We start from the raw sequence: 17,581 nt of genomic DNA, 5'->3' as shown, positions 1-17,581 counted from the left end.
TGGTGGAACCATTTGGCCTCCTCAAAGTTGGCCCTCACCTGCTTCTTCATCTAAGAAATTTAACCTCCACATTAATTAATGGCCTTTTGATGCGATAAATTAAACAAGAACCAGCGAAACTTACTGTTGATTTTGCATAGTCGACGACATAAGACCTCCTTTGCTTGGCCATCTCCTCCTCAATCATGTCGTAAACATCAAGCAATGCTTCGTAACACAGCCTCGTGTATTCTGGAAGTTGATGTGTAGCGCTAACATGCCACCTAAAAATCAAGCAATTGGGCCCCATTAGAGGAATCCATTTCAATTCATGCATGCATAACGAGTTTAATGAATTATTTCAAGGTGAACAAAATCAAACTTTTCAATTGCATCAGTGAAGAGGGCAAGTTCTTCCAAAGTGCCATAAGCGTCGTATGCGTCGTCTATAATAGAGATCATAGCACCAACTTTGGTTAGCATCTTTCTAGCGAGCTTATACTGGGGTTCGAAATACACTCCCATTACCCAAAAGTAGCCCTCCGCCACTCTATCTCTTGTAAACGGCAGCTTTTTTTGCACATCTAAATCTTTCCACCACCTAAAAAATATATACCATTTACATGCAAATCATTTCCAACTTAAACTACATAACAAAATTCTATTACTTTGACTTAGGCTTAGTATATTGTTGGATAGCAGAAGAACCTTGTGATCTCACTGAGCTCTCTTTGGTGTAGCTTCTGCAACAGGTTGAAATCTAACTTGGCAAAGTCCAGGAGGAGTGTATCATCATGGCCTTTTGGCTCAAACAAAGAGTTATAGCTCCTTGCCTCTACCCTTGTCAGGCCCGTCCGGATGGGCTGGTTTAGAGCATGTATCACCTTGCCAGCGAGAGCATCGCCTAGGTCCGGTAGGGCAGACTCCAACTGGGCAGTGGTGAAGGCGACCAGCTCATCCAAGACATCTTCTCCCCGCACCCTGAGATGAGCAGCCTCGTACAAGCTTAGCAGTGCCTCCACATCTCTCGTTAAGAATTCCTTAAACTCGCCGTGTCTTCCCTTCAGTTCATTGAACACATCTGGTTGTTTGGTCCGTGGAACTGATACATCATCATCCATTCATATATACACGCTGTTAATTAAACGAAGCAACGGATTGTTTAATTACCAGAAGACACAGGAAACCCCTGTTGTCTGAGCAGCCGGAAAGTGAGAGCAGTGCCGCAAACACCATCGCCGGCGTCATCGAGTCGTTGATGATGCCAGGTCCTGTTCATGGGCTGCAATGCTGTCTCGATCTCGCTCTCGAAATGGTATGCTACGCCCAGGCGTTGGATGGCATCGATGAAGTCGGCAGAAGCAGCTGTCACCAACGTCGTTCTTATCCGCTCTTTCAGCTCCTCAAGTCGCCGCTGCTCTGCGCTTACATCCACTCCCTCCTACAGAATGATCAACATTAAGTTCTACCACTTAAAGAGTTAACTTCATAGTGTTTTGTTTGCTGTTAAGCTTTAGTGCTGTTGATTTGTTTGGCACACCGTCGTCGGCATGATCAAAATGTTGTCGTTCCGAATACCCGCATTTTTATATTGAAATATTATATATTTTTATATTGATATTTGCATAAGAAATTGTGTAACAATTAATGAGTGTGGTTTCATACCGTAACAGACGCAGCAGAATAAACAAGGAAACGATCCCCCCAAATGGAAGGATGATAATTGGCAGAGCGACGGGTGGCCTCAGCCTCAGCCTCAGCCTCAGCCTCAGACTCAAGCCGAGCAGATAATGTCATATGCCTTTTTTTTGGGATGATCATTCCACTGCGACTCTTCATATTTGTTCATTTGATTGTGTTAGAAGAAATAAATCGTAAGTTGGGTTTTTGAGCCTTATATTGGATGAGAATCGAACTCGCAACCCATTGAATTGAATACCTTGAAAGCTCCATATGGCTGCTCTTTGCTTATTGTTTTTGTGGGTTGGGAAGTTGGAAGGGCTAAGAGCTTTTGTGGGTATTTATACTTCAAAATAAAATTAAAACTCACGTGAAATTAATGCTGTGAGCCAATAAAATAAAAGGAGGCAATGTGTCTTTTTCCCATGCTATGACATAAGCTCAAGAAACGAGGATGACGTGCACAAGCTCCCGTGAAATTGATGCCCTTTAAAGTGTTTATTTTTATAACTGATGTGGACACATATTTTATTGCGTAAAAGTGTTTATAATTGATCTGTCTAACAAAGAGGGCTCAAATTCAAGACAAATTTAAGGGAAAGAAATTTAAAGAGGGAGGCTTTGGAGACTTTCTTTTAATAGAGTAGTTCTTGAGAAATTCTTCAAATTATGGCTCTAGAAGTCTTTTTAGGGTCTTAGAGATATATAGTTTTTGGGAGATCCTTCGAATTATGATTCATTTAAAATGTGTCAACTCACATTCAAGATTTCTTTTACTTATTAATCTTAACAAATAACTCTAGAAATAGGGTCGGCTCATGAGGTAAACTAGTGAGCCATATGCCTAAGGCTCCCAACCCTTGAATTTAATAAATAATTATTTTAATTTTATTATTAAAATATAATTAATAAATTTTTAATTTTTTATTAAGGGGTTGGGGGCCTCTAAATTTACAATGGCCAAAGACCCCCTAACTCCTTGAGCCAGTCTTGCCTAGAAAACAGCTTCTACAGCGATGCTCCTCTACCATTCATGTTTAAGATAATGTGAGTATTTAGAGTCAAGAGTTCATCGTCCATTAAGGATTGTTTTCATATTCTTGCATACTTTTAATACACATTAATTGTGAAAGGAGGTATGTCGTTTTTTAGATGTGAAACTTATATAGTTTATACTTGTTGCTTGAGAAGGATAGTTGGCCTCTCCCTTTGATTACTATTTTGCCACATGTGACATATAGCATTGGATGGTCGGATCCTCAGTGAGGGCATGCATCTTTGAAGGTTGTATAGGGAAATAAAATAAAAGGAGGTAATGTGTCTTTTTCCCATGTGATGAAACAAACGAGGCAATGTTATTTGTCTACTAATTAATAAATTAATAATTTTTTTTATTATAAATTGTTAATTAGTATTTAAAAATTATGGGTCGTGTAAAAAGTTTTTATATTTTTTAGAAATAAATACTTTTTATTATGTAAAAGTATTTACAATTTATGTGCTCGAAAAAGTGGATCAGGTCCAAGATAAATCCAAGAAAAAGAAGCCCAAAAACAAAGGCCTTGTAGACCTTCCTAATAGAGCCTTCCCCCAAGACTATCCAAATTATGGCATTGGGTGCATTTCTATGGGTTCTAGAGATACAAACTTGGAGGGATCCTTCGAATTATGGCCCATCAAGAATTTGTCAACTTACCTTTGATATCTTTTCCTAAAGATCAAGAACAAACAACTCTAGAAGTCACGGATGTTCTTCCACCTATTAGTCTTAATCTCTATAAATAGAGAATCATCTCTCCAATCGAGATATACAAAAACTCCTATATAAATTACCTAAATACTTTTATGTTTTTTGACTGCTATTGTTTAACCCATCTAGTCATCTACAGAAATGGATTTAAAGTAGAAACTTGAAGAATTAGCCAAACTTAAGCCTCAAGAATTAGAAGCAAAAGTACCATTTTAGAGAGTTGTACTCCTTACGACGAAGTGCTCAATGGTGAACTGATTTAGTGGCTGCCTTGCATTAGAATTTGGGTGGGGGGAGGGGGGACCAAAAAGGGTCTTTGTTAAAATATTATAATTTTTTTAAATAATTTAATAAACTACTACACTTTTTAAATTGTTTAACAAACTACTACACTTCTTTTAACTTAGAATGCCGTTGGAATGCGAGTCTTTTGGCGAGTCAAACTCGCTATTGGAAATAACAACATATAACAAACAGGTTACTCCAAATGAGTTTAATTCACCCTAATTTTAGTTCTTACATAGTATATATCTTCCTCCACTTATCCTTTAATATTTTCACAAATTTGGAAGTTTTCTCAAACTTGCTACTAGCAATAGCAAGATACAACAAAACACGCTACTCTAAATAACGAGTTTGAAAAAATTAAAAAATTTACTTTAGTGTCAAGCAATAAGCGTAGAAAAATAATAGGTAAGAGGAGAAATTGAGATAAATTGAACTCACTATTAAAAGTATCGTGTTTTATTATATCCTGTTATCCTCTCGTTAAAAATCTCACGCTGTATCTCATCATCATCCGAGTCAAACTCTCACCAATTTCAACAAAGCTATAGCACCAATTGTCCTCTAGTGTGCAAGTAATGACAAAATTGTACATTTTTGCATCTTCAATTATTTTCACGTCTTATAATTCCAATTACTACAATCTGTCGCAGAAATCACATGCAACATGTTCATGTTCATTCAATACAACTCATGTGGTCCTACTTTGTCTTGTTCAAGATTTTTTTAATTATTTTTTTGTTAATTGAAATGATAAAATTTGTCAAGACGAAAATACATTGATCTATCTTATTTAAGAATTTAGTTTTGTGTGTGTGTGTGTGTTTTTTTAATTTTTATTTATTTGTGTTAAATTTTTATTTACGTTTAATTTATAAAGATAATCTTGTTAAGCAAGCCACGATGAGGGAAAGGTACGAGAACAAAAGAAAATGAACATGAAAGTTAAAATACAAAAAATCAACAATTAACTTATATCTCTATTTTTGCATCAAACTTGCAAAACAAAGATATCTAAAAACGAAAATGGAAACTTTACTCAATGGACCCTTAGCTAAAAAGTTGAATATTAGAGTAAACCATCTCTTCCAAAAGCAGTAATGCTTCACACAACCTCCATGAAAGTAATCTAGTGTTTGCAGAATGATCAACACTAAGTTCTAACACCTGAGAACTTAATGGAAGATTGTAATTGGCAGAGCGACGGGCGACCTCAGCCTCAATCTGCGCTATGGATAATGCCAAATGCCTTCTCTTTGCTTATTGTTTTAGTGGGTATTTATACTTCAAAACAAAAACAAAAAATGCCCTTTAATTAACGAAGGCGATGCCATTTCTCCACTAATTAACAAATTAATAACACTTTTTTTTTATAAATTATTAATTATTTTTTAAAAATTATAGACCGTGTAAAAAGTTTTATATTTAAATAAAATACTATTTATAATGTAAAAGTGTTTATAATTAATGTGTCTAAAAAATATACGTCCATGCTCAAGATAGACCCAAGAGGAAGAAGCCTTAGGTACCTTTCTTATAGAGCAATCTCTTGAAGACCCTCTAGATTTTGGTTCCAGAGAATCTCCAAGGTCTCAAAAATACAATATTTGAGGGACCCTCCGGATTATGACCCATCAAGAATGTGTCAACTCATCACTTTCAAAATTCTTGTCTAGACATCAAGAACAAATAACTTTGGTTGGAAGACTGAGGTACTTTTTCACTTATTAGTTTAACCTTTATAAATAGGGAGTCATTTCTCCAATTAAGATACGCAAGAACTCTTACATAATCTATCTAAATATTTTTCTATTTTTCGGTTGAGACTAACTTAAACATCAAATGGCTATGCAAGAGGCACCTTGGATTGTCTTTTGTTTTACTGTTCTTCTAGAGACTATAGCCTCAAGATGATCCGCAACTATAAATTTATTGTTATATTTTGTTAATAATAATAATTTTTAAAAAATAATTAATAATTTATGAAATGTTGTTAATTCCTTAAAAGAAGTATTCATAATTATATGAGAGTCAAAAGTTAGTGTACAAATCATATTATTGTAAAAGTTTATTAGGATGGGGTCGACATTTATAGTGAATAGAAATATTACACTTAAATTGACTGTAATTTAGAGATTATAAGTTCGAATTTTATTGATAAAATAAAATTTTATATTATAAAAAGTAAAAAAAATGAAACAGCAAAACTAATCAATTGACAAATAAGCCCTTTTATATTATAAAAATTTCAAAAATATATAAAAATATTTTTTAATTTCAAAAAATCTCATAATTACCAAATATATGTTAATTTTCCCTTTATAGGTAAAAATATTAAATAAAAAAATTATTTAATTTTCAAATAATTTAAGTGGCAACATGCGTGCGATAAACTTATATATGTGGCACTAATTCCATAATAATATCTCTAATTCCATGAAATAAGAAGGCCGTCAATCCATTTTGTGATGAAAAAAACTTTCCTTTATTTTGAGGGTGGGGAGGGGCGGCGCTAAACAATCACATAGCTGAGCAACCATGTGCAGGGGGCAAAAAGGGTCATTTCAGTGCCTGAAGGGAATTTTCTTAAAATATTATATTTTTTAAATAATTTAATAAACTATTACACTTTCCAAATTATTTAACAAACTACTACACTTCTTTTAACTTAAAATACCACATTGGAACACCGGTCTTTTCACAAGTCAAACTCGCTATTGAGAATAACAATATATAATAAATAGGCTATTCTCAATAACGAGTTTAATTCATCCTAATTTTTGTTTTTACGTAGCATCTTTCTCCACTTATCCTTTAATATTCACAAATTTGGAGATTTTCTCAAACTTGCTACTAACAATAGTGAGATGCAACAAAACACGCTAGTCCAAATGACGAGTTTGAAAAATTTGCTTTAGTGTCAAGCAATAAGCGTTGGAAAACAATAGGTAAGAGAAAAAATTGAGATAAATTAAATTCACTATTAGAAGTACCGCGTTTTATTATATCTTGTTTATCCTCTTGTTGGAAACTCACGTTTTATATCATCATCGTCCAAGTTAAACTCTCACCAATTCCAACAAAACTACAGGGCCAATAGTCCTTTAGGATCCAAGTAATGACAAAATTGTACATTTTTGCATCCTCAATTATTTTCACATATCTTATAATTCCAACTACTAAAATTTGCAGCAGAAATCACATGCAACCTGTTCATGCTCATTCAATACAACCCCTGTGGTCCTACTTTGGGTGCAATTTACGAAATTTCTCACCGTCTCCCACACACTGTCTCACTCACGTGGGAGGGGTTAATTCCAGTACACGGCAGCGCACCAAACATGAGGCACAGTGCATGGTGTCCACAAGAAGCCACCCCCATAGAAGAGTAAAATTTTTACACTGTGATTGTCATGACTCCCATGTGGTCTTACTTTGTATAATATTTCTGTAGCAGAAATATTATACTTTGTCTTGTCCAAGATTTTTTTTTATTTTTTTGTTAATAGAAATGATAAAATTTTTCTAGATGAAAATAGGTTCATCTACCTTATTCAAGAATTTAGTTTTGTGTGTGTATTTTTTTTAATTTTTATTTATTTGTGTTAAATTTTTGTTTTCGTTTAACCTATAAATAGAGTCGTGTTGAGTAACCCACGATGAGGGAAAGGTTCGAGAACAAAAGAAAATAAACATGAAAGTTAGAATACGAAAAATTAACAATTAACTTATTTCTCTATTTTTGCATCAAACTTGCAAAATAGGGATGTCAAAAAACGAAAATGGAAACTTTACTCAATGGACCCTTAACTAAAAAGTTGCATATTAGAGTAAACCTATCTTCCAAAAGCAGTAATGCTTCACACTGTTGGGAAAATCGGGCAATTTTCCCCAAAATTAAAAGCACCAAAAAAATACCCGACAAAAAACTATTGAATATAAACATAAACAGAACACCAGAAAATTAACGAGGTTCGACCAATATGGCCTACGTCCTCGGACACCACCAAATCTTCACTAATATCAAAGAGAGAAAATACAAAGTGTGTAAGAGAAATACACACACAAATGAGGGGGTACAAGTGCAATAAATGCAAACTTGTTGGGATGCTTGAAGGGATACATAACACAAAGGGGGGAGGTGCTTAAATAATGCAAATATGGCCCTCCCTCCCACTGCCCAACCGATGTGGGACTTGGGAGGAGCCAAAAATCCAACAAATCTCCACCTTGGCGAATCTCCCAAATCCCAACCAAAGTCCTCAACAATCTCTTCAAAGAATCAATCAACAGTAGGTGTCTTCAAATGCGCTATGAAGCGCTAACTTCAAATACTAAGGATATAAATCAAGTCCAAACAATGTTGGAACTTGATTGCTGTCACAACCTTAGTCATCATATCAGCAGGATTTTCAGCAGTTGGGATCTTCTGAATCTGTATCTCTCCTTCTTCTAGAATTTCCCGTACAAAATGATATCTTACGTCGATGTGCTTCGTCCTTGCATGATAAACTTGGTTCTTTGCTAAATGAATAGCACTCTGACTGTCACAATGTACCTTGATGTACTTCTGACCAATTCCCAATTCATCAAGCAACCCATAAAGCCAAATAGCCTCCTTCATAGCCTCTGTAACTGCCATGTACTCCGCTTCTGTGGTAGACAGAGCAACTGTAGACTGTAAGGTAGACTTCCAACTGACCGGTGCCTTTGCTAATGTGAACACATAACCAGTCGTAGATCGACGTTTATCCATATCACCAGCATAGTCGGAATCACAATAACCAACTATGCAATTATCCACTTTCTCATCCTGCTCAAATACTAAGCCAACATCTACGGTGTTCAGAATATACCGTAGAATCCATTTCACAGCTTGCCAATGTTCCTTTCCAGGATCATGCATATACCTGCTCACAACTCCAACTGCCTGTGAAATATCGGGCCTTGTACACACCATAGCATACATCAAGCTACCAACAACTTTTGCATACGGAACCTTTGACATATACTCTTGTTCCGCAACACTCTTCGGAGATAAAGATGCACTTAGTTTGAAATGAGAAGCTAACGGGGTACTCACAGGTTTTGACTTTTCATTCGTGCCGAAACGTTGTAGTACTTTCTTCAGATATGTTCTCTGAGTCAAACAAAGCCTTCCTCTTTTCCTATCTCTGATTATCTCCATGCCAAGAATCTTCTTGGCTTCACCTAAATCTTTCATTTCGAACTCCTTATTCAACTGAGTCTTCAGTTTTTCAATTTCTCCACTATTCATTGAAGCTATCAGCATATCATCAACATATAAGAGAAGATAAATAAAAGATCCATCTTGTAGCTTACGCAAATACACACAGTGATCATATTTGCTTTTTGTGTACCTCTGCCCCAACATAAACTTGTCAAATCGCTTGTACCACTGTCTCGGAGATTGCTTCAATCCGTACAACGATTTGTTTAGTTTGCAAACCCAATTTTCTTTATCAGCAACTCTGAATCCTTCTGGCTGAGTCATATAGATTTCCTCTTCCAAGTCACCGTGTAGAAACGCAGTTTTCACATCCATCTGAACTAGTTCCAAATTCAATTGCACTACCAAGGCCAACAAAATTCTAATGGAAGAATGTTTCACAACTGGAGAAAACACTTCATTATAATCAATACCTTCCGTCTGAGCGTAGCCTTTAGCCACCAACCTTGCCTTGTAGCGAACATCATTCTTGTCAGGAAATCCATCTTTCTTTGCATATACCCATTTGCATCCAATTGCCTTCTTTCCCTTCGGTAAGCTGGCTAGCCTCCATGTCTCATTCTTCTTAAGGGACTGCATTTCTTCATTCATAGCTTTCCTCCACTTTTCATTTTCTGAACTTTGGACAGCTTCATTGTAAGTGGCAGGAACTTCATCATTTACAATTGGAGATGCATAGGCCACCAAATCGACAAATCGAGCAGGCTTTCGAATCTCTCGTCGTGGCCTTCTTGTTGCTATTGATTCTTGTTGCTGTGGAGGTTCTTGGGTTGAAACCTCTTCTTCATCTGACGACTCCTCTGCCACAGGAGTGTCTCCACCTGATTTGATACTTACTGCTGGGTCAATTCTTCTTTCAAACTCCACCTGTTTTGGAGTATTCTCCACCTGTTGTGGAGCATCATCAAACTGTTGCACAACTTCATTTGTTACTTTTTCCAACATGGCAAATTCATCAAAAGTAACATCCCTACTAAAGATTATCTTCTTCGATTCTGGACACCAGAGTCGATAGCCCTTTATTCCAGAAGTGATCCCCATGAACAAAGCTTTCTTTGCTCTTGGATCCAACTTGGATTCCTTAACATGATAATATACAGTGGAACCAAAAACATGTAAGGAATTATAATCATTAGCAGGTTTTCCAGACCATACCTCGAAAGGTGTTTTTTCCACAAATAGCAGTTGATGGCAATCGATTAATGAGATGACTCGCATAAGTCACAGCCTCAGCCCAAAATTGTCTGCCCAACCCAGCATTGGACAACATACACCAAACTTTCTCCAGCAACGTTCGGTTCATGCGTTCTGCCACCCCATTCTGCTGTGGTGTATCTCTAACTGTAAAGTGTCGAACAATACCTTCATCTTGACAGACCTTATCAAATGGATCATTTCTATACTCACCACCATTATCTGTTCTGAGTCGTTTGATCCTTCTGCCAGTCTGAGTTTCCACCATATTTTTCCATTTAAGGAAACATCCCAACACTTCATCCTTTTTCTTCAAAGAATACACCCATACTCTTCGGGAATAATCATCAACAAAGGTTACATAGTAGTGTTTACCTCCCATAGATGCTGTCTTGGATGGTCCCCACACATCTGAGTGAACATAATCCAGAATACCCTTAGTATCATGGATTGCAGTGCCAAACTTCACTCTCGTCTGCTTCCCTTTGATACAGTGCTCACAGAAGTCTAATTTGCAGGTCTTGACGCCTTCCAATAATCCTTGCTTGGCTAAAATTCGCAAAGATTTTTCACCTGCATGTCCCAAACGCATATGCCACAGTTTGGTTACTTCTGTATCCCTGTCATCATCTGAAGCTATTGCTGCTGTTGTCCCAATGGCTGCATTACCCTGATAGTAATACAAGTTATTCTTCTTTCGTATACCTTTCAATATTACAAGTGCGCCAGAGAACACTTTCATAACTCCATTTTCTGCAGTTACCTTCAATCCCTTGGACTCCAATGTTCCCACAGAAATGAGATTCTTTGTCAAACTCGGCACATATCTTACATCTGTCAATATTCTGGTTGATTCATCATGATTCCTCAAATGGATTGTGCCAACTCCGTTTGTTTCACAAGGTGTGTTGTTTGCTGTGTAAACAACTCCTCCATCAAGTTCTTGAAAGTCAAAGAACCAATTCCGATTAGGACACATATGGTGGCTGCAACCCGAATCCAAAAGCCAAGCTCCAGAATAGCTTGTTGAAGACGTAAGAACTAATGAAAGGTTTGAATCCTCATCATTAACTTCAGCAATATTTGAGACGGCTTTCCCTTTGTCAGATTTGCCCTTAGCTTTTAACTTTGGGCAGTCCTTCTTCCAGTGGCCTTTCTCCCGACAAAAGGCACATTCATCTTTGTTCGGTCTGGGTTTCGAACTGGACCTCCATCTCCTTCCTTTCTTCTGGCTTTGCGAACGGCCTCTTACAATCAATGCTTCTGCTGCGCCATGCGTTGTTTCCTTTTTATCCTTCCTTCTCAACTCATAGCTATACAAAGCAGCACAAACTTCACTAAGAGATACCTGAACCTTCCCGTGAAGTAGAGTCGTCTCAAGAAATTCAAACTCCTCGGGAAGGGATCCCAACAGCATCAAAGCCAAATCCTCATCTTTGAACGTTTCATCTAAATTCATCAAATCAGCTACCAACTGATTAAAGGTAGTGATATGATCATTTATTGTGGTACCAGGAACATAAGTAAAGCGGAACAATCTCTTTTTCATGTAGAGCTTATTCTGACCACTTTTCTTCAAAAATTTCTCCTCCAATGCCTTCCATAGTATACCGGCAGAATTTTCTTTCGAGAATGCATACTTCTGCTCTCTGGACAGGCATGATCGAATTGTACCACACGCCAATCGATTGATGGTCTTCCAATCTTTTTCTTCAACATCTTCTGGTTTCTTTTCTTCAATGGCGATGTCTAGACCTTGCTGGAAAAGAGCGTCTAGAACCTCGCATTGCCACATGCCGAAATGACCCGAGCCGTCAAACACCTCCACTGCAATTCTTGTATTCGCCAGATTCCTCGCCCAAGTGGACGAAGAAGAAGCTCCCAATGTGGATTGTTCTGAACTCTTTTCGCCTGCCATCTCTGCCATCTTCTATATTCAATAGTTATCAAAGCGGAACAATCCAAGAAAATCTTTTCTGATGTGGAAGATCAGACACAGCTGCAACCACAGAGCATACTAAGAAAAACTTGGCCAAACGAGGATCTTTTCTGATGTGGAAGATCAGACTCAACTGCAACCACAGAGCATACTAAGAACCTTGAGCTCTGATACCAATTGTTGGGAAAATCGGGCAATTTTCCCCAAAATTAAAAGCACCAAAAAAATACCCGACAAAAAACTATTGAATATAAACATAAACAGAACACCAGAAAATTAACGAGGTTCGACCAATATGGCCTACGTCCTCGGACACCACCAAATCTTCACTAATATCAAAGAGAGAAAATACAAAGTGTGTAAGAGAAATACACACACAAATGAGGGGGTACAAGTGCAATAAATGCAAACTTGTTGGGATGCTTGAAGGGATACATAACACAAAGGGGGGAGGTGCTTAAATAATGCAAATATGGCCCTCCCTCCCACTGCCCAACCGATGTGGGACTTGGGAGGAGCCAAAAATCCAACACACACAACCTCCATGAAAGTAATCTAGTGTTTGCAGAATGATCAACATTAAGTTCTAACACTTGAGAACTTAATGGACTGATGGTAATTGGCAGGGTGACGGGTGGCCTCAGCCTCAATCTGCGCTGTGAATAAAGCCAAATGCCTTCTCTTTGCTTATCGTTTTAGTGTGTATTTATACTTCAAAACAAAAACAAAAAATGCCCTTTAATTAACAAACGAGGCCATGTTATTTCTCTATTAAAAAATAAATTAATAACATTTTTTTATAAATTACTAATTATTTTTTTTAAAATTATAGACTGTGTAAAAAATTTTATATCTGTTATGCTTGTTAAAATAATTAAAATAATAATAATAAAAATAAAAAGAAGAAACGTCACAGAGCCAGGAGGGCGGACCCCACGCATGGCCGCGGCCAAGAGGGGGGGGAGGGGGGCAGGCCGCATGAAAGCGGACGCGGCAAACAGTGGCCGCTTCCCCCCTCGCATGCTGCCACACGGCAGCGTGGCCAAGGAAAGTGGCAGCGTGGCCAAGGAAAAAGGCCAAGGAGGGGGGGGTGACGTCTGCCTTATGCGCGCCTCCAAGCTCGTGCTTGCGTATGCTCGCGTGTGCGTTGGCCGTCCCCTTGTCCACTTACGCATGCTCGCGCCTACGTCTTCCCACGCTTGCGTTTGCGTTTGCTCGCGCCCATGCCCGCCCTTATATCACCCTGCAAGATTTAGTTATAGGGGTGTCAACAGTTTAAATTAGTTCGATTTTATAACAATTTAATAATTAAATAATTTTTAATGATTTCAAAAAAATAAGAAATGTAATCGGACCATTACATATATAAAATTAAATCATGACGAATTCGTCGCATTGGATTGATTTTGGTTTGGTTTTAATTCTATCGAATTAATATTTAGCTTCTAAACATTTTCGCAAAATATGTGTAACGACCCTAAAGTGAGCCTAGATGTTTTAATACTTAACGTTAATTTAATAATATTTTAAATGTAGGTTTAAGTATTTTAATACTTGATGGTAAATCTCCTTGATGGCATAGTAATAATTTTAGATTTGTATAATTTTATTTTGTGGTTCATGTAATCGAGAAAATAAGTATATGGGTATAATTTTTAATAGATTGGAAAATAATGAAATGGGTTTCAGTTAATTACTTAATGAATCCATGGGTTTATCAAGTAGGCTGTATAGTTGTTGGGTTGGGCTTGGGCCCAATGGTAAAAGAATTTAAATTTTTATGTGAATAAGAAAAAAGAAAAGTTTATGGGTTTCAGTTAATTAGTTTATGTGAATAAGAATTTAAAGTTGTTGGGGGTCTTGTCATCACGTTTATGCTACAAAAGTTGTTGCATTTTTTTTTTATTTATTGCAGTGCATGGTGAGAATGTGCTGTTTTAAGTGATGAGTATGGGTGGTGGGCGTGGCCCATGGTAAGACCTTGGGAGTGAGACCCACGGTAGCGTGTATCAGGTCCCGCTCCCGGATTTTCCTGCTAGCACAGGAAATTCGAGAGAAGGTCCATTCAAGATGGATACAAATACTCAAATTTTCAAGAAATTTATTTTTCGAATTTGCTCACTAACAATAGGAGCCAGAATACATTACATATCATTCAATACATTATCATCTTGGGCTTATTGCCCATACATTATGAAATAAAAGGACACCAAGGCTTTTAAAAAAAATACAATAAGCCCTCTATTTCTTGCCCTCAATATACACCCACGAATCTTTGAGGCCGGGACATCTCTGTACACATCTAATCTGAACTTGCCCCAAAAATATCTATCTTCCATTACTTGGAATGACAAAAGAAACAACGTGAACCATAAGGCTCAGCAAGTATATAGCAAATGAAGAATCCATAGAACGATATATGAAGGCATGAATTATTCGGAGCCAAAGAAAACCATTACCCAACATCCAGATACCCATTGGTTTCATGCCTTCTGAACTGGATAACAATATCCTCAAAGAAATATACTTCCTTTTTGGTTCATCAACCCATATTTCAAAGTGAGCCATAAGGCTCAATAAGTAAACATATATATATACAATACCAGAAGCACGAATGAAGGAAAGGATACAAAAATAGAGTACACCCGACTCTTCAATATAATTTAAACCCATCCTTCAATTCTCATTTATAAAACCATTATATGAGCAACCATATGGTACAACAATAAAGCAATAGGGTTAAGGCATGGAAAAATTCCAAGTGGAATAGATTCGATTTTCCAAATACAGTAGCATTTCCCATTTAATTCCTATCAATAAAATCATTCCAATGCCATTGCCATTATGCATTTTATGCATCGATTCATTCCTCATGAATATATAATTCTTCATACTTCACATTGGCTCTCAAGCCCTTTATTCACATTAGCTCTCAAAGCTATTTATTCACATGCATGAATGCATACATATATATATATATACAAAATCGATTTGCCACTCATTGGCTCGAGCATTGCCTATCGGGTTTATAGCCACCTCACCCGCGTCAGGCACTCTTTAGGATATCATTTTCTTTCCCCATTTGCAGAACATAGTCGCCGCACCAAAATAATACCAATAGGGCGCAAATCATAATGTCATGCAATGTTTATCGAATCTCACATAAGTAAATCATACATGCTCCGTTATAGAAATATACACATCATGAACATCATGCACATTTAAACATGCCAATAACATATTCACTCATGAGCCCATGCATGAACATAGGCATATCTTCAATCACATCCTTTTATGGTCACTCCATTTTATTTAAGGTAATTATTTATCTGGAGTTATCAATGCATCCCCCATGAGACTCCATAAACATACCAACCAAGGATATTTCTTAACAATCTCCCAATTAATTATTATTATACCTCCTCATGCAAGTCAATTGTATTTTTATCTTATAAATCCCATGTAGTTACATATATATATATATCTTTAAACACATCTTAGCATTTAGAGGATTGAGGGATATCGAAAGGAGCATTTAAAAACAATTTTACTTTAACACTCTCACTTGATTTGGTTTAAGGAAATCTTTAATCGGCTCAAATCATATCCAAAATATATGATATTATATATCAAATCGAATCCCTCGAAGTCTAGTTTATGATGCTTTAAACGGATCGCAATTCCGAGTTCTACGTCAAAAGTTATGGCTGAAAAAGTGAAGTATGCGCGGAATAGTCAAAGCTGCGACTGAGTCGACTCGGCGAAAATCCGAGTCAACTTGGCCCAAGTCGACTTGACCTCCTGGGCGAGTCGACTTGGCCGAGAACGATCAAAAAGGGCCCAAAAAGCCTCCAGAAACCTCAAAATGACCAATAAACACCCCAAAACAAACCCAAAACCACCCATGGCTAATCTCCTAACCCCCAAGTTGTCATTCCATGAAATAAAGATGGGGAAAATAAGCCCCAACGAGACTATCACAAAGACCCGACAAAGCTTTGAAATAACAAATAGTTTGAAGAAAATATATAACCGATTCCAAATACTTTTTGACCATAAGAAAATAAGAACCATGAGGCATTCGACATCACAATGGAAAATGAAGCAAGCTTGCACAAAATAAAATAAATGTGCAAAAGGAACTTGCCTTAAAAGAAAATCGAAAAAGCTCGCTCGGATGCCAAATGATCCATCTTCTTGAAGCTCCAAATATAGTAATGAAAATGGAAGAAGAAGAAGAAGAAGAAGAAGAAGGGAGAAGGGAGGGCCACGAGAGAGAGAGAGAGATTAGGAGAGGAAGAATGTGGTCTCCCAACTAATACCCCCATAAAATGACCATTATGCCCTTCACCTCACACACACAACACAAAATATCCCATAGCCATTTTAGACTTTTGCCATTTTCTATTTTTTCTTTCCCATTTTCTTTATTTAACCCATAATGAAATTCCCCAATTGCCCTCACCTTTTTCAATAAAGCAAGGACCATTTGGTCACTTTGCATTTTACATTTTCTTTATTCTTTTCTTTTAATCCACAAAATACAAATATATATATATATATAATTCCATTCATTTAATTCTATCTCTCATATTAAACACATGGGCCTAAGCCCAATTCAAAAAGTCCACTCATATAAATACATAGACCCAAGCCCAACACATTGGCCCAATTAAATATAATGGCCCATTTCCATTAGCCCACTAAAAGGGCCTCAACATAACTTTAAGCCCAATGGGCATTCACAACATTGCAAAAATTAATATATACAAAATCTCCACTTGGCTCAACCAAAGCTTCCAAAGCCCAATCCATTAATTTAATACTTAATTTATTTACATAAATTTTGCCACATAAAAATATGCACATATGTATATATATATATATATATATAATGCCCTGGCCTAGTTTACTAATGGCCCAATTCATTTTAGGCCCATGGAATTTCTCTAAACCCATCACATTCATTGACCTTAAACACTTGGCCCAAATGGGCAACCCAATTGATGAATTTAAATACATAAATTTTGACACATAAGAATAATTCCCAACATTTAATTTAATAGAGCTAATCTTTAAATTTTCATAATTAAAATATTAATAAACTTCTAGACCCACTAACGGGTCGTTACAGCGTGGCCCACGGTAAGACCTTGGGAGTGAGACCCACGGCAACAGAAAGATCTTGGGAGTGAGACCCACGACAACAGATTATGTTGAAAGTGATAGGAATGGACATGTAAGGGAAATGGTATTTGGATGTTGGACTTGGGTGCTAGTGTGTGTTTAATGTGGGCCCCAAGGACCCTTTATGTGAAATTTATTATATGTTTATGCATTTAGAAATAAGGCAGGTACTGGACATGACATGGTATGACGTTGCATTGACATGAATTGCGTGGGGTTTTATAGGAAGAGTTTTGTCTTTAACTGACAACCTTCCTTTCATGAGCTTGCATTGTCCGAGGTATCAAGTTCGTTCAGCGGAGTTGGGTCCAGATCG

At 37.0% G+C, this 17,581-nt stretch overlaps 1 protein-coding gene across 1 annotated transcript in view; it reads right to left on the bottom strand.

The window, feature by feature from the left end:
• LOC127792217 ((-)-germacrene D synthase-like) overlaps nucleotides 1-1,441 on the bottom strand; it is a 2,238-nt gene extending 797 nt beyond the window's left edge. The window contains exons 1-5 of the mRNA XM_052322654.1: nucleotides 1,150-1,441; nucleotides 688-1,060; nucleotides 362-580; nucleotides 125-263; nucleotides 1-50 (exon numbers count right to left, since the gene is read on the bottom strand). The exon at nucleotides 1-50 is cut by the window's left edge and continues 199 nt beyond it. Coding sequence (XP_052178614.1) covers nucleotides 1-50; nucleotides 125-263; nucleotides 362-580; nucleotides 688-1,060; nucleotides 1,150-1,258 — 890 coding nt within the window. The 5' untranslated portion in view covers nucleotides 1,259-1,441. The remainder of the gene's footprint in view (nucleotides 51-124; nucleotides 264-361; nucleotides 581-687; nucleotides 1,061-1,149) is intronic.
• Nucleotides 1,442-17,581: the final 16,140 nt, after the last annotated feature.

Source organism: Diospyros lotus, chromosome 15, assembly GCF_014633365.1.
Source record: "Diospyros lotus cultivar Yz01 chromosome 15, ASM1463336v1, whole genome shotgun sequence".
Taxonomy (NCBI): Eukaryota; Viridiplantae; Streptophyta; class Magnoliopsida; order Ericales; family Ebenaceae; genus Diospyros; species Diospyros lotus.
This window is presented reverse-complemented; position numbering and strand designations above follow the sequence as displayed.